The following is an 18,568-nucleotide window of genomic DNA, read 5'->3' on the forward strand; positions in this document are numbered from 1 at the left end:
GATGGCTATCATCATATTTCTGTGAGTCTAAGATATCAATTAATTAAGCATTCATACCTTCCACTAGATAGGTATTTCCTTTTAGGAGGTCTCTGTCGGGCACTTTCAATGACATACTAAAAAAGAGAAGTTTAAGAAAACAGCTTGTCTTTTGCATACTGCATGAACAACTGTATTAATAAATCATGTAAGGCTAAAAAGGCTGTTCAGTCACTCAAGTCTCTGATGCATATTAAATCATACCTTTTAGGGAAACCTACTTTATTTCTAAATATATGTTACAAACAAGTGAAATTTAAACTGCACTAAAATTTAGCACAATATTTACTTGCTATATTATAAGCAAAATCATAAGAGTTTCACCACTGTGATTTCACAGGTTAGCAATATTTTCAATGTTTTATGGTTGTTCAGAATATGCATAGCATACCCAATTACAAGGACTCTATATATTTGAGCTATTTTTCCCCTTTAATTGAGCAGTTAGAATATCTGTTAAAACAGAAAATTTTAGAAACTCTATGACCTGTTCAAATGTTTATTCCACTGTGTTATTCAATTTCTATTCCACAGCATTATAATCTGAGCATTCCAAGTAACAGACGATCCAAACATCATCTGGTAGTTTTTATGTATTTACAGAAAAATTTGCATACTCGTCCTAATATTAACGTACTCTTTTGACAGTCACATACGAAAATCTCTTAAAACTGAGTTCTGTCAATTAAAGACAACACTATTTCAATATGTAACTTAGTCACGCCTCACCTCCGCACGATCCAAAGCTAGTTCTAAAGCTTGTTGCTGTAAAAAGTAAATAGTGTATTTGGTAATATTAGTTATTTTCACACAAACATAATTTAATATACATATAACATTTTCTAATTAAGTGTTTAAATGTGTTTTATTTTCTAAAACAGGTCTAACATTTTTATTTCTCTCCTCCACCCACCCCACTGTATGCTCAAGATATAGCACAAAGAAAATATATGCAGTCTCAGGCACCTGAATATGACCACAAATTAGTTAAGAAATGCTACCATGATTTTCTCTGGCCATGCCTGTGCAGCTGATACAGGGCTGAGGGTTGGATATGGTAACTACTACCATTTTAAAAACATCAACATTTTAAGAGCACCATTCAGGAAAATATACTGGCCATCAGGTATGCAATTAAAGTGAAGCAAAGACTAAAATCCCTTAAGCTGCTAGGAATCCTGAAAACCGAGGGGCTTGTTATGTTGGTACCTAATATCAACTTAGAAATTCCTAATATTATGCAGAGAAACTATAATACAATGTTTCTAGGTCAGTGCCTAGCAAAAATAGAATAAATGAAGGCTATCCTTAGCATGTTTTAATGAATTTAAGATACCATCAGTTATATGCCTGAATTATTATTTAACATTAAGAAAAAAGTGCTGCCAATTATAACTGTAAGATGTCACTGACTGTAGACACATTATCACTTCAGTAATTAAAACGTAAAAGCAAATGCATCTTAGAAATGATGAAAATACAGTATTATTATTACATGTACAATTTGAGGTCTACTAGTAGAGCCCCATCCTTCACTGAGTTCTTAGAGACCCTTATTATAAGGCAAGAGGGAGAAATAAGAAGGTTAACTGTCTTCCTCATTTGTATAGCATTCTTCTGTAATGATACCCAAGAATAAAAAGTACTAGATTTAAAAAAAAATTAAGCAAATACACCACCAATGATTTCTTTCTAGTTTTGTGGTTTGGGTATCACACAGAGTTACAGTATTTTTCATTCACAATGACAGTCATTTTTAATTTCATTGAGAGGCAAAGAATTTCATTTTTTATTTACAAGAACCTATATTTTTGTTTTATTGTGCAGACTCCAATACTTCAATCTACTAAGTTGCATGGAATAAAAGCTCCTAGCACCCACCAAAATCCCAAGAGGGTAGGGAGAAGGATAAATATTGCCAGACTTTGGAAATCATGAAAAGGTTGAAGAGACCCTGTCCTCCTAGTCCTAAGGACGGAGAATACATATGATTACAAAAATAGTTGGCCTTTTTAAAATTTAATAGATCTTTATTGGCGTATAATTGCTTCACAATACTGTGATAGTTTCTGTTGTACAGCAAAGTGAATCAGTCATATGCATACACATGTCCCCATATCCCCTCCCTCTTGAGCCTCCCTTCCACCCTCCCTATCCCGCGTCTATCGCAAAGCACTGAGCTGATCTCCCTGTGCTATGCTGCTGCTTCCCACTAGTTCACTATTTTACATTCAGTGTGTATATAAGTCGATGCCACTCTCACTTCGCCCCAGCTTCCCTCTCCCCCACACCGCCACCCCATGTCCTCACGTCTATTCTCTACATCTGCGTCTTTATTCCTGCCCTGCCGCTAGGCTCATCAGTACCTTTTTTTTTAAGATTCCATAGATATGTGTTAGCATACGGTATTTGCTTCTCTCTTTCTGACTTACTCCACTCTGTATGACAGACTCTAGGTCCATCCACCTCACTACAAATGACTCAATTTCATTTCTTTTTATGGCTGAGTAATATTCCATTGTATATATGTGCCACATGTTCTTTATCCATTCGTCTGTCGATGGACAATTAGGTTGCTTCCATGTCCTGGCTATTGTAAATAGTGCTGCAATGAACACTGTGGTACTTTTTTTTTTTTTTTTTTTGATGTGGACCACTTCTAAAGTCTTTATTGAATTTGTTACAGTACTGCTTCTGTTTTATGTTTTGATTTTTTGGTCCAGAGGCATGTGGGATTCCTAGCTCCCCGACCAGGGATCGAACCTGCATCCCCTGCACTGGAAGGCGAAGTCTTAACCACTGGACCGCCAGGGAAGTCCCTAGCTGGGCTTTTTAAACAGCAATAGAACCCCTACATATCAAGCATCTAAATGGAGTAAGTAAAAAAGTCTAAAATATGCCAGTATTTCAAAAGGTTGTTAAAATAAATTTATACCAATTTAATTTATTAAAATATCTTATGGGCAGATTTCAATGAAACTGTTTCCCAGGATTCAAGATGAGATTCTTGAGAATAAACTATTTTCCAACATAAAAACATAACTTTGAATATATACTCTTGACAAAAACACAAGGTTCTTTTAATTATTTTGGCCATAAAACCTTCAAGTAAGTTTAGATAAAAAAATTATAATAAACACAATCAAATGTATACTCTAGGACAATTTCAAATAGCCAGTCTTCTCAAGTAAATATTTAATCTTCTGATATCAAAACTTTAGAAGCTCCAGTGAGATATACTTGCATATGTAAACACTAGTATAGTTTATTCACTATTGCGTTCAAATACTTAAGAGGGAAGTGACTGGCTAATACGAATGCAAAATACAAGGCAAGGTCAGAACCCCACTGTGATAGCTTTTCTCTAACAGTGCAAGGGTATACACGCAAGATCCCAAGAAGAGAAGATATATGTCTTCTGAGGTTTATCCTATATGGTGGTTAGTGTTCATTTATTCTCTGTCAAATGCTGCTGTTTCTTTAAAACAGAAAGTGATTTTTTTTCTCCTTTGTCTTTAATTCTTTAATGGCAAGAGTTAAATGCCCAGCCCTAAGTATGTTTACCGACTCTAAGTGGTAAGTAGAAATCTGCCATTAGAAGTTTAAAACTAATGCTGCTTAAATGTTATTTGCAGTAAGCAGGTTACATTTGTTGTTAAAAATTTTTTTTAAATCTAAATTAAGAGGAACTTTAAACTATGAGAAACCTATGCCCCCAAAACTATTTGTATTTATACCCATCCTTCTTGCCAATGATTTGGACTATAGTAAAGCAGACAGAAGTAATTACTTTTTAATACTTCACAAAAATAAGGACAGATAGATTATCTGTGTAATCTGGATATGATTTTAACACTGAGTTGAGAGATGAGCCCCCTATTTTGTAGAGAAGATTTTGCATGTGATTGCTAACTAATTTCCCAGTTAGGGTAACTTGGGCAGCTTACAAGAATATTTCTGTTTCATACAGATACCTTTATCGAGATGAAGGAAGAGAACATTCTAAGAATATTAACATACTGAGCTGTAGCTTACCATTGTGGTATAAAATAGCGGTCCAAAAAGGAGAAAACTTATGTGCGTTGATGAAGTGGGGTGAAAACCGTACTTTTAGAAATCAGTCTTAGAGTACTGAAAAAGCAAAAATAACACAACCCCTATATTAACATAAAGCTCTCAAGAGATATGAGATTACTTAGTAATTAACAAGGAAAATTATTTGAGGCATATATATTTCTAATACCCTTTAAAAATAATTAGTAACAATAAAATTCATTATATGACAATCTATACACTCATTGCTGAAAAGTTGTAACTAGGTAGGGCAAAATACAGTTTGCAAGCTAAAATCATTACTCAGTTTCTTAAAAATGTTTAACACCCAGGAGAGAATGTTTTTTAATTCTATCATCACAGTTGCTGCTTTCATTGTTACTCTGGATTATTTTAACAGCCTGCCCTCTGGCCTTGGTCACTGCACAGTTCACTTTACAAATCATACATTTCATCATACCTGCTGATAAAAGTCCTCTAATGATATTCCCCCAAATGCCCCAGGCTACATTTTCCAGTGCAGCTCCAGTTCTTCCAGCCTTTCACCTCTTCAAGCAAACAAGATACACCCCTGAAGAACCTCACTCCTCTAACACACAAGCTCTCATCGTGGCTGCACAAGAGAGTAACCTTGGGAACCTTTAAAAAGTGGGATACCCATGCTCCACCCTCCAGAGATTCTCATTAATTGGTCTGGAGTAGGGTCCAGGGATCACCATTTTGGAACTCCCTAGGTGATTCAAAGGTGCTGGCAGTTTAACTCGACTGCTATATCCTCTCTGCCTCCCACAGAAATAGTATGGTTTGCTCTGACAGTGATGCTAAATAAAGCTTATTTTTAATCTAATTATTTACCTAACTCCTTGTAACCACCCCTGTGTGTCTATACACAGCTGAGCACATCTTTAAGCGACAGAAAACACTATTTTCCGTGTTAAATTGTTTTGGTTCGCTTTGGGTGAACCCAAAGCTTAAGTTTTGCCAGTTCAGGTTTGAAAAAAAAAAAGGAGGGGAGGGGGTGGAAAAAACAGGAAAAAACCCACAAACCACCAAAAAAAGACAAGCACCATACAGGTTCCAGGAATAATCATTTAAAAAACAAATAAGACAGTAATCCTACTCTAGAAGAGCTCATGAAAGATTTAAGATGAATTTACGGTGAAAATTTTCTGACCATTGAATCTAAAGATGAAGATACACTAGGTAGAGGCGAAATGTGATGATGACTATCTCTTGTCACTAAATTGCGGGGGATGGAGAGGAAGGCTTAGTGAATTTAAACTAAGTACTAAAAAACCCAATAACCACTTACAAACCAAACATTCTGACTGCATACAGAATTTACTAGAACTCTGGAAGAAAACCACTGTAATTATCATCGTCTTCATTTTACAGAATAAGGCTCTCAGAACTAGTGACTTTCCCATGATCACACAACTAGACTGGAATTCAGACCTCTCTTTTTAATATTAAGATTCTTTCTCCTAAATCCTACAACCTTCCAGACCACTCAATCCAACAGCCATTTTTAGATTTTTGAAAGCAAAACATTTAAAGTAAGGCCTCGATTCTACTCAGACTAATAAAATATTTTTTCTTAATTTTGACCTATTTTTACATCATGGGTATCACCCATCGTACACGGTACTCAATCTGACTCCGAAAATCGCGCTAATCACTTTCTATTGAGAGTCCTACTTCATTGTACGCAGCCCCTGCCTGGTGGTGGTTATCGGAGATGGCTTCCAGAGGCAGCTATTCGCCAAGTTTATTTCTGAACTCCCGAGAACCACGGCGAGGACCAGTAATCAATTCTGAACGTCGCCATCAATCCCACTGATTTCCCCGATCGACGTGAGTCTCCTCCAACCGCTCAAGCATTTGTTTACAACTCAGACTTTACCTGAAAAACGGCCCAACTCCACAGCGCAGCGAACTACCTTTATTCAATATGGACACCGAGAACCCCACCCCCAAAGAAGCGCTACGCGCAATTCTTGCGAGTTTCCGGAAATACCTGTAACTGGAACCCAAGGGTCAAAACTAAGATGAAAAGCGTGACTTGGCAGCACCGCGCGAGGCAACGGAGGGACCGCCGGGAGGGCGGCTGGCTCGACCCGGCCCACCGCGTCTCCGGGTACACGGCCTTCCTCCCTCAGGCTCCGGGCCCCGGAAGCGGCGAAAAGCCACTCGGGAAGCCGCTCGCTCACCTCTGACCCCGCCCCGAATCTCGCGCGCCTACCCCGTCCGCAGGCGCGCCACCGCCACCCGCCGCAGCCCACCTGTGCGGGCCGCCGCCTCAGGATATCGCCGCGCAGAACGTGACGCGCCGACCTCGGCGCCGCGCTGCCGGCTGCGCGCCCGCCCGCCGCTCGGTCCGCACGCCCCCTTGCCCGCGCGGCGCCACAGCCGCGCCGACCGCCTGTTACGGCGCCCGCGCTTCCGATTGGCGCGCTGGGCGGGCGACCGCGGGCGGAAGCGGTAGAGGTGGGAAGGCGGGGCCGCGGCCAGGAGGCTCGACGCCAGGATGCTCCCGCCTGGGGCTGCTCCCCGCGAGGCCTTTCGTGACTAAGGCCCGGTGGTGGGGCGAGGCCCACGAGCGCTTTCGCTGGCCCGGCATCCAGCTCCGTAAAACGAGAGGTAGCGTGTGGCTCTTTGTGAGGTAGGGAGCCCTGTTTAATTTCTACAGTGAAAGAAACTTGGAACAAGCTTTTCTCGCTTAGCCCATCCTCATGAAAGGGAAAGACACCATTCCTGTATTTAATAGTGCAGGCCTTGCAGCCTATGATAGTTTATCAATCAAGTGCCAATGAATTTAATACCATAAAACAAAACACCTCACTGAAGAGTTGTAAAGATTCAGGAACGGAATAACCAGAGCACATTGCAATGTCTGATTGTAATTCTGCACCTTTAAACAACTTTGGTTGTTGGGTTATAAACTTTTATAAAATGATTATTGAAGTGAAGCTCACAGCATGTGAAATGAAACACTTCTAAGTACACAATTCAGTAGGCTTCAGTACATTCACAGTGTCGTGCACCCACCAACCATACTGGTTCCAAAACAATTCCCTCACCCTTGTTAAGCAATTACACGTTATTCTTCCCTCTCCCAGACCCTAGCAGACCCCAACTGCTTTCAGACTTTAAGGATCTACCTAATCTGGGTATTTCACGTGAATGGAATATGTGACCTTTTTGCATCTGTCTGCATTCACATAACATAATGTTTTCCAGGTTCATCCACCTTATAGCAAGTATCAGGACTTCATTCTTTTTTATGGCTAATATTGCATCTTATTTGTGTGTATATACCTCAATTAATTCATACATCCAGCAATGGACATTTGGGTTGTTTACACCTTTGAGCTATTGTGAATAGTGCTGCTATGAATATTTGTGTCGAAGTATTGTTTTCAGTCCCTGTTCTCAGCTCTTTCTGGTATATACTGTTAAAGAAACCTGGAATCTGACAGTAATTCAAGCGGTAAAAAACCCAGATTTTATTCAGGAACTATTGCAGTAGGGAGAAGAAACATTAGTATAGAACTGGGTTCAGTTACAAAAACAGCATAGACAAGTAAGGATTTATAGCCAAGGTGGGGCGGGGAAACAGTGGGTGGAAATTTCCTAAAAGGAAATATCAGGTGTAAGGGCTGAATTCTGGCCAAACCGACTTGAAAAGATTCTTAACTGAAGGCAGACCAGGATGAGCAGCTATTAACGGTGGGGGGATGAAGAATCCGATCAGATATTGAGGGTGATCAGATACCCCGGTAGGGGTTCTCTCTAAACTGACCTAGCTGGATTCTTACTACATCTGGTTGATGCAGATCCCACAAGACTGATACTAAAGTAGAGGCTAAGAGGGCTTAGAGGAGCCTGACTAAAGTTTGGTCAAGGAGAGAGTCTTTGTCACTACCCAGGAATGGAACTGCTGGGTCATATGGTAATTCTATGCTTAAATATTTGTGCAGTCAATAAACTGTTTTCCACAGTGGCTGAGACATTTTACATACTGACAGCAATGTATGGCAGTTCCAGTTTCTCCACATCCTCACCAAAACTTTTGTCTTGTTTTTTTTTTTTTTTTTTTTTTTTTTTCTTTTTGCGGTATGCGGGCCTCTCACTGCCGCGGCCTCTCCCATTGCGGAGCACAGGCTCCGGACGCGCAGGCCCAGCGGCCATGGCTCACGGGCCCAGCCGCTCCGCGGCATATGGGATCCTCCCAGACCGGGGCACGAACCCGTATCCCCTGCATCGGCAGGCGGACTCTCAACCACTGCGCCACCAGGGAGGCCCTTGTTTTGTTTTTGATCATAGCCATTCTAGCGGGTATAAAATGGTATCTCATTGTGGTTTTGATTTGCAGTTCCCTGATGGCTAATGATATTAATTGAGAATCTTTTCATGTTCTTATTGGCCATTTGTATATATTCTTTGGAGAAATGTCTACTCAAGTCCTTTGCCTATTTTTAAATTGGGTTGTTTGTTTTTTTGTTGTTTAAGTTATGAGTTCTTTATATATTCTGGATACTAGACCCTTATCAGATATATGATTTACAAATATTTTCTCACATTCTGTAGGTTGTCTTCACTTTCTTGCTAATGTTTTTTGATTTTAAAACTTAAATTTTTGATGAAGTCTAATTTATCTATTTTTTTCTGTTGTGGATTGTGATTTTGGTGTCATATTTAAGAATCCATTGCCAAATCCAAGGTCAGAAGGATTGTTGAAAACCATCTCTGCACTTCGTTTTACACAAAGCAGAAAGTGAGTTTATCACAAGGATTTCAACCTGCAAGCCAAGAAACTTGAGGCTATGGGAGCGACGAGTTCTGAGTTGCTCACAGACTAAAGAGTGTGTATAGGGTAAATGCAGAAGTAATTTGGCTTTTTCAGCTGATCTTTATTTGGATCAGTGTAGTTGTGTCAGGGGAACAAGGAAGTCCAAAGATAGCATGAGCAGACTTGGTCTTTGGGGACTGGCTGGCATCCTCTGCTGATTTCTGAGGAGGGCTGTAAATTCCTGCCACTTACATTAGGTAAGGTAAAGTTTCATTTTTCTTTAATGCACCTGTGTTGTCCAACTCCATTTTGTCCCCGATATAAGTGACTCCATTTTAGTTTTGGTTCTACAGAATTCACCCCTATATTCGTCTAAGAGTTTTATGGTTTTAGCTCTTATATTAAGTCATTAATCCATTTTGAGTTTATTTTTATATACATTCTGTGGTAGGCATTCCATTTCATTCTTTTGCATGTTGTCCCAGAATCATTTGTTGAAGTGAATATTCTTATCCACAATAATTGGACTTGACAACCTTGTCAAAAATCAATTTGCCATAGATGTATGGGTTTGTTTCTGGAGTATTACTTCTACTTTGTCCGTCTATATGTCTGTCCTATGCCAGCACCACACTGTAGCTTTGTACTAAGTTTTGAAATTGGGAAGTGTAAGTCCTCCAGTTTTGTTCTTTTCCAATATTGTTTTGGCTCTTCAGATCCCTTGCAATTTTATATGAGTTTGAGGATCAGCTTTTTCATTTTTGCAAAAAAGTCAACTGGGATTTTGATAGGGATTGCATTGAATTAATAGATCTCTTTGACAAGTATTGTTATCTTAAAGTATTAAGTCCTCCAATCTGTGAACATGATGTCTTTCCATTTATTTAAGTCCTCTTTAATGTTTTTTCACAATATTTGTAGTTTCCAGTGTACAAACTTTCATCTCTTTAGTTAATTTATTCCTATCTATTTCATTTTTTTTTTTTAATGCTGTCTTAGTCTGTTTGGGGCTGCCATAACAAAATCCCACAGACTGGGTGCCTTAAACAACAGAAATTTCTTTCTCACAGTTCTGGAGTCTGGGAAGTCCAAGATCACGGTGCTGGCAGATTTGGTTTCTGGTGAGAGTTGTCTTCCTGGCTTGTAGAGAACTGCCTTCTCCGGGTGTCCTCACGTGGTGGTGAGGGAGAAAAAGGCAGCTCTGGTGTCTCTTGTTATAAGGGTACTAGGCCCTCTTTCCAAAAACAATCACATTGGGGCATAGAGCTTTAACGTGAATTTTGGGGGAACACAATTTAGTCCACAGTAAATGCAATTATAAATGGAATTTTTACTTAATTTCCTTTTCGGATTATTCATTGTTGATGTATTAAAAAAGAACTGATTTTTGAGTGTTGATGTTGCACTTTGAAAACTTGCCAAATTTGTTTATTAGTACTAATACTTGTGTGTGGTGTGCATGTGTGTGTCCTTTAAGGTTTCTTTTTTTTGTTTTTTTGTTTTTTTTGCGGTATGCGGGCATCTCACTGCTGTGGCCTCTTCCATTGCGGAGCACAGGCTCCGGACGCACAGGCTCAGCAGCCATGGCTCACGGGCCCAGCCGCTCTGCGGCATGTGGGATCTTCCCGGACCGGGGCACGAACCTGTGTCCCCTGCATCGGCAGGTGGACTCTCAACCACTGCGCCCAGGGAAGCCGTAAGGTTTCTTTATATAGGATTGTGTCATCTGTAAATTGAGGAAGTTTTACTTATTCCTTACAGTTGGGATGCCTTTTATTTCCTTTCCTTGCCTAATTGCTCTGGCTAGAGTCATTCCTTCATTTTAAGGTATTGCTGCTAGATACAGAGTGCCTAACCAGGTTATCCAGCACTGAGTGGAGTTCAAACTGACTTTAGCAGGTCCTGGGTCAAGACTGGACCACTTTTTGGTATGCTAATTAGGGGTATTGATCCAGGATTGGATAAGTCTAGACCAGATTATTTTTAAAAGCAGGTTTAAAATAATTAACTAATTAATTAATTAAAAAATAAAAAGCAGGTTTAGGTAGACTTTATCTCTCCAGCATCGCCTAAGAGCAGTTTCTCAAACAGGTGATGAGCTTTGTGCTGGCACAGAGCATTCAAACATTTGCTAAATGCTTTAACTCCAGTCATGGGACCTCCCTAAACAGATTCCACATAGAGAAAACCTGAAATCATCTTAAAATGTGTGTTGCATGAGAATGAATTCTGAGTTATGAAAATGCTTCTTCTAATTTGTAACTAGACAAGCTCTCTCATAACAATACTTTAAACATTTACTGTGTAAATTTTCACACGTTAATCTCATTGAACATTTTAACTGCCTTAAGAAATAGGGTAGGAATCTTTCCATTTATAGTTGGTTGAACCATATGAAATTGCTATATTTTACCATTTTTAACCTACAAAAATGGCAGTTACATTTGGTCCTACCTAAAAGGTGAGGGAATTGGAGAAGTTAAGAAAGGCAAAGGAGAGTTAGTGGTAGAGTTTCACAACTCCTATACTTATGTCTCCAGCCTAGAATACTCCCCTGAACTCCGTACTCATCCACATCTCCTCTTGAACATCTATCTAGTAAGCTTCAAGTTTAACATGGTAAAAACTGCTCCAATCAAAAGACATAGAATGGCTAAATGAATTTTTAAAAAGTATATGCTCTTTCACTTTAGCTTTAAGAATGTGTACAGACTGAAAGTGAAGGGATGAAAAAAAGATATTCCATGCAAATAGACACCAAAAAAACCCCAAAACAGGCTTAGTTATATTTATATCAGACAAACAGACAAAATATAGTTTAAGCCACAGCCTAATAACAGGCAAAGAAGGTCATTATATAATGAAAAAGGGGTCATTCCAAGACAATATAACATTTGTAAATATACACCCAACATGGGAGCACCTAATTATATGTAGCAAATATTAACAGACCTGAAGAGAGAAATAGATAGCCATACAGTAATAGTAGAGGATTTAAATACCCCACTTTCAACAATGGATAGATCTTGTAGATAGCAAATCAGTATTGGTCCTAAACTACATGTTATATCAGATGAACTTAACAAACATATACAGAAATATGAACTTAACAGACATATAGAGACCATTCCATCCCAAAGCAGCATAATACACATTCTTCTCAAACACACATGGAATATTCTCTAGGATAGATCACATGTTTGGCCACAAAATAAGTCTTAATACATTTAAGAGATTGAACTCATATCAAGCATCTTTTATGAAATCAGAAATCAATTATAAGAAGAAAACTGGAGAATTTACGAGGAGATTAAACAACATGCTTCTGAATAACCGATGGGTCAAAGAAATCAAAAGGGCAATCAAAAAATATTTTGAGACAAATGAAAATGGAAAAACAAATAACAAAACTTATGGGATACAGCACAAACAGTTGTAAGAGGTAAGTTTATAGGAATAAACACCTACATTAAGATGCAAGAAAGATCTCAGATTAAAAAAACTAACTATATACCTCAAAGGACTAGGAAAAAAATCTAAGCCCAAATTTAGTAGAAGGAAGGAAATAAATTTAAAAGAGTAGAAATAGAGACTAAAAAAGACAATAGAAAAGATTGAGCTGCTTTTCTTTTTTCTTTTCTTTTTTTTTTTTTTGCGGTACGCGGGCCTCTTACTGTTCTGGCCTCTCCCGTTGCGGAGCACAGGCTCCGGACGCGCAGGCCCAGCGGCCATGGCTCACGGGCCCAGCCGCTCCACAGCATGTGGGATCTTCCCGGACCGGGGCACGAACCTGTGTCCCCTGCATCGGCAGGCGGACTCTCAACCACGGCGCCACCAGGGAAGCCCTGCTTTTCTTTTTAAAGATAAACACAGTTGACAAACCTTTAGCTAGACTCACCAAGAAAAAAAGAGACTCAAATAAATAAGAAATGAAAGAGGATACATTGCAACTGTTACCATAGAAATACAAAGGATCATAAGAGATTACTATGAACAGTTATATACCAACAAATTAGACAACCTAAAAGAAATGGATAAATTCCTAGAAACATACAACCTACTAAGACTAAATCATGAGGAAATAGAAAATCTGAACAGACAAAGTGCTAGTAAGGTTATTGAATTAGTAACCAAAACCCTCCCAACAAATGAAAGTTCAGGACCAGATGGCTTCACAGAATTCTACTAACCAATTAAAGAATTAATATCAAATATTCTCAAATTCCTTCAAAAAACAGAAGAGGAGAGGACGTTTTCAAACTCATTTTATGAGGTCAGCACTATCCTAATACCAAAGCCAGCCAAGGACACTACAATAGAAGAAAATTACAGGTCAATTTTCACTGGTAAACATAGATGCAAAAATCCTCAACCCAATATTAGCAAACCAATTCAACATTACATTAAAAGGATCTTACACCATGATCAAGTAGGATTTATTCCTAGGATGCAGGATGGATCAACATCTGCAAATCAATCAATCATATTGACAAAATGAAGGATAAAAACTATATGATCATCTCAATAAATGCAGAAAAATTATGTTGCAAAATTCAACATTCGTTCATGATAAAAACCCTCAACAGACTGGGTGTAGATGGCACATACCTTGATGTAATAAGGACCATATATGACAAGCCCACAGCTAACATCATAATCAATGATGAAGAGTTGAAAACTTTTCCTCTAAGATCAGGAACAACACAAAGATGCCCATGACACTTTTGTTCAATATAGTACTGGAAGTCCTAGATAGAGCAACTAGACAAGAAAATAAATAAAAGGTATCCAAATTGGAAAGGAAGATGTAAAACTGTCTCTATTTGCAGATGACATATATAGAAGACCTAAAGATGTCACCAAAAAACTGTTAGGACTAATAATCAAATTCAGTAAATTTGCAAGATACAAAACCAATATACAAATATCAATGCATTTGTATACACTAATGACTATTAGGAAGAGAAATGGAGAAAATAACTCCATTTAGAATTGCATCAAAAAGAATGAAATACCTAGGAATAAATCTAACCAAGGAGGTGAAAATCTGTACACAGAAAACTATAAGACATTGATGAAGTAAACTGAAGACATAAATAAATGGAAAGATATTCTGTGCTTGTGGATTGGAAGAATTAGTATTGTTAAAGTATCTATACTACCCAAAGTGATCTACAGATTTATTAAAATCCCTATCAAAATTCCAATGGCATTTTTCACAGAAATAAAAGAAACTCCTAAAATATGTTTGGAACCACAAAAGACCCCAAATGGCCAAAGCAATCTAGAGAAAGAAGAACAAAACTGGAGTTATCACACTTCCTGATTTCAATCAATATTACAAAGCTACAGTAATCAAAACAGTACGGTATTGGCATAAAAAAAGACACAGAGATCAATGGAACAGAATAGAGATCCCAGAAATAAACCTATGCATATGTGGTCAATTAATTTACAACAAAGGAGCCAAGAATATACAATAGGCAAAGGACAGTCTCTTCAATAAATTGTGTTGGGAAAACTGGGCAACCACATGTGAAAGAATGAAACTGGACCACTATCTTACACCATACACAAAAATTAACTCAAAATGGATTAAAGACTTGAATGTAAGACCTAAAACCATAAAAGCCTTAGAAGAAAACATGAGGTAAGCTCCTTTATAGTGGGCTTGACAATGAATTTTTGGATTTGACACTAAAACCAAAGGCAACAAAAGCAAAAACAAACAAGTAGGGCTCCATCAAATTATGAAGCTTCTGCATAGCAAAGAAAATCATCAACAAAATGAAAAGACAACCTATGGAATGGGAGAAAATATTTGAAAGTCATATATCTGTTAAAGAGTTAATATCCAAAATATATAAACAACTCATATAACTCAGTAGCAAAAAACAACCTTATTAAAAAACCAGCAGAAGAATAGAATAGACATTTTTCCAAGAAGACATACAAATGGTCAACAAGTACATGCAAAGGTGCTTATCATCACTAACCATCAGGGAAATGCAAATCAAAACCACAATGAGATATCACCTCACACTTGTTTGAATAGCTATCATCAAAAAGACAACAGATAACAAGTGTTGGTGAGGATGTGAAGAAAAGAGAACCATCATGCGCTGTTGGTGGGAATGTAAATTGGTGCAGCCACTATGGAAAACAGTATGAAGTTTCCTGAAAAAATTAAAAATAGTTCTGTATGATATAGCAGTTCCACTCTGGGTATATATCTGAAGGAAACAAAATCACTATTTTGAAGATACATCTGCACCTGCATGTTTGGAACCAACCTCAACATCCATACACAGATGAATGGATAAAGAAGTTGTGGGGTGTGTCTCTCTCCCTCTCCCTCCCTCCCTTTCACTTTCTCTCTCCCCTTCCCTCCATAAATGTGTATATATATATATGTAACTGTGTGAGGTGATGGATATTAGACTTATTGTGATCATTTCAAAATATATCAAATTATGTTGTACACCTGAAACTAATACAATATTCTATGTCAATTATATCTCAATAAAACTGGGGGAAAAACATGGTAAAAATTGAACTTCAAATTCACCAAGTCTTCTCCTGCCACCTTTCCCATCTCAGCAAATGGCAACTCCATCTTTCCAATAGCTCAGGCTAGGAAACTATGGCTGTCTTTAACGTCTCTCATTTTCTCACACTCATATTTAGCCGTCAGTAAATCCTGTCAGCTCTGCTTTTGAAATATAACCAGAATGTGACCACTTCTTACCATGCTGTCCAAGCCACCATTTTCTTTATTCTATATTATGGTAATAGCTTCTTAACTGGTTGCCTGTTGACATCTGCTTTCCATACAGAATGACCTTTTTAAAACATCTAAATCTGATTATATCACTCCTCTGCTAGAAGCGTTCTGATGACTTCACATAGCCAAAGTCATTAAAAATCCTACAAAACCCTTTATTTCTCACACCTCCATGACCTTTTTGATCTCATCTTAACACATTTCTGCCTCCAGGCCTTCACATTTGTAGTTTCTTCTACTTGTAATTCTCTTCTTTAAAATTAAAAAATTCCAATTGTAAATACTATGTATTTCCAAGAGATCATTTAAAAAGTAATCATAGGGCTTCCCTGGTGGCACAGTGGTTGAGAGTCCGCCCCTGCTGAAGCAGGGGACACGGGTTCGTGCCCTGGTCCGGGAAGATCCCACATGCCATGGAGCGGCTAGGCCCCTGAGCCATGGCCGCTGAGCCTGCACGTCCAGAGCCCATTCTCCGCAACGGGAGAGACCACAACAGTGAGAGGCCCGTGTACCGCAAAAAAAAAATAAATAAATAAATAAATAAATAAATAAATAAAAGTAATCATAATATCAACATCACACTATAAAAGTAAACTATAATTCCATAATATTGTCTGATACACAGTGTTTACATTTTCTTAGTTTTCACAATTAAAAAAAAATTGTTCAAATCAGGATCCAGACAGGATCCACAAGTGCATTTGCTTAATATGTCTCTTAAGATACTTTAAAAAAAATTATTTATTTACTTTTTTGGCCATGCCCTGTGGCATGTGAGATCTTAGTTCCCTGACCAGGGATTGAACTCATGCCCCTTGCAGTGGAAGTGCGGAGTCTTAACCACTGGACCACCAAGGAAGTCCCTAAGATACTTTTAATCTATGAAGTTCTGTCTCCATTTTTTCATGTCCTTTGTTTGTTAAAAAAAAAAAGATTGGACATTTTGTGGGGTAGAATTTCTGACATTCTAGATTGATATTGTTTAACATGTTTATCTCCTTTTTATTTCCTCTAACCAGGTTATTAGATTAGACCTGGAGGCTAGACAGATCCAAGTGTGATTTTTTTCACAAATATTTCATAGATGAGTTTGTATTTTGCCTATTGTGTTACGTTGATGAGAGGTTATAATGTCTCGCTGTCTCCTTTTTGTGATGTTAAGACTTCAGTAGATTTAGGTATTGAAATAATTCATTGTAGCCACTAGAGGTCAGGACTTTATTTTAAAAACAAGTACTTCATTAAAAAAAAAATGCAGTGCTCACATAAAAAAATTTTTTTAATTAAAAAAAAAGCACTTCATGAAGGATCTAGGCTTAAGTTTTATAAAAGAGTGAAAAAAATCTATATTAATGATGTGTCAATTTTAGGAATTTCTGGATAAAAATTTTTTGACTCAAATATAAATGTTTGCTGCTTTAAAAGTTTAAATATGTTTTTTTGCAATATAATCTTTCTATTTTTAAATCATTACCACTATGCTAAAATTATGTTTCCTAGATTTAAATACTCCTGTACTCCAGAAGTTCAAGTCATTTTATATGCTGCTTTAACTGTATATAGTACTCTGGTTAAAGTGGAGAAACAGGAAGATAGGACAGAAGGAAGAATACTGGTGAAACCAAACATGGAGTAAAAAGCACTGAGCAGCAAAGGAGAGGAGGAAGTGAATTTACATATCTGTGGCTACAGTGGATATCTGAAACTGCTTCCTCTCTGGGGCTGTTCTCAGGCCCGTTTCCCAGTGCTATCTCCAGAACTTCATAAGAAACTTGCCTTGCTATGGGTAGCCTTGTGAGTCCAAAGAAGTTCTTCAATTTAATCATTTAAGAATTTTGATTGCACATGCTGCTATGTGTTGTTTGTGTTCTTCACAAGTGGGAGAAATTTAACTCAGCGATGTAACTGTTATTACTGACCAAAAACCTCATGCCAAAACAGTAGATGAGTATGATAATAACAATAATATATACATTTTTAGAATCATCCTATAGGGATGGAAAAACATGGACTAACCCAGAGAACCCAGGGTTTAGATTCTGGCACTGCTTTACTGTGGCGTCTTGTAACATGACCACTTTGAGCTTCTGTTTACCTGTATGTAAAGTGGGACCAGTGAGACCTAGAGCTGCCAGGGTGGTTGCAAGGGTTGGGTCTTCTTATCTTATTCATTGCTTCTATTTAGTTTCCCTTACTGGATCTTTGCACACTCCCAACCTCATTTCTTTTTATTGCTGAATATTCCATCATATGGATGTATCACATTTTATTTATTTATTCATCAATTCAGGGTCATTTGGTTTGTTTCTACTTTTTGGTTATTTTGATTAATGTTGTTATAAATACTCATGTATAAGTTTTAGTGTGCACGTATATGTATTTTTTCTCTTGGGTATTTATCCAGGGATGGAATTATTATTAAGTCATATGATAACTCTGTATTTAACCTTTCAAGGAAGTGGCAGACTGTTTTCCAAACTGGCTATACAATTTTACATTCCCACCAGCAGTGTATGAGGACGCTCCAATTTCTCCAAGTCCTTGCCAACATTTGTTATTGTCTGTCTTTTTGATTACAGCTGTCCTAGTAAATGAGCAGTGATACCTCATTGTGGTTTTGGTTTGCATTTCCTTAATGGCTGATGATGTTGAGCATCTTGTTGTATGCTTATCAGTCATTTGTATATCTTCTTTGGAGAAATGTTTATCCAGATCTTTTGCCCATCTTTTACTTGGGTTATTTTTCTTTTTATAGTTGAGTTGTAAGAATAATTTATATATTCTGGATTCTACTCCTTCATCAGATATGATATGAGCTGTTTATATATTTTGGAGATTAATCCTTTGTCCGTTGATTCGTTTGCAAATATTTTCTCCCATTCTGAGGGTTGTCTTTTCGT

General features: G+C 37.8%; 1 protein-coding gene and 1 long non-coding RNA gene across 13 annotated transcripts in view; one reads left to right on the forward strand and one right to left on the reverse strand.

Annotated features, from left to right (window-relative positions):
* The window catches only part of SUPT20H (SPT20 homolog, SAGA complex component), a gene marked incomplete at its 3' end in the record, with an annotated part of 39,036 nt that extends 32,556 nt beyond the window's left edge, over positions 1-6,480 (reverse strand). For 5 of the 12 annotated variants that reach the window (XM_082601968.1, XM_082601966.1, XM_082601970.1 and 2 more), the window contains exons 1-4: positions 6,110-6,285; positions 4,075-4,170; positions 769-804; positions 58-116 (exon numbers count right to left, since the gene is read on the reverse strand). In XM_082601968.1, coding sequence (XP_082458094.1) covers positions 58-116; positions 769-804; positions 4,075-4,077 — 98 coding nt within the window. In that variant the 5' untranslated portion in view covers positions 4,078-4,170; positions 6,110-6,285. Of the gene's footprint in view, positions 1-57; positions 117-768; positions 805-4,074; positions 4,171-5,995; positions 6,287-6,374 lie in introns of those variants that run through there. The other 7 variants (XM_082601961.1, XM_082601962.1, XM_082601965.1 and 4 more) reach the window with 6 other exon arrangements.
* Positions 6,481-6,568: 88 nt separating this feature from the next.
* The window catches only part of LOC309792407, a 261,017-nt gene continuing 249,017 nt past the window's right edge, over positions 6,569-18,568 (forward strand). Inside the window, exon 1 of the long non-coding RNA XR_014291709.1 lies at positions 6,569-6,754. This is a non-coding gene — a long non-coding RNA (uncharacterized lncRNA). The remainder of the gene's footprint in view (positions 6,755-18,568) is intronic.

The sequence above is a fragment of the Mesoplodon mirus genome (genome assembly GCF_964341445.2).
Source record: "Mesoplodon mirus genome assembly, chromosome: 17".
Classification (NCBI taxonomy): Eukaryota; Metazoa; Chordata; class Mammalia; order Artiodactyla; family Ziphiidae; genus Mesoplodon; species Mesoplodon mirus.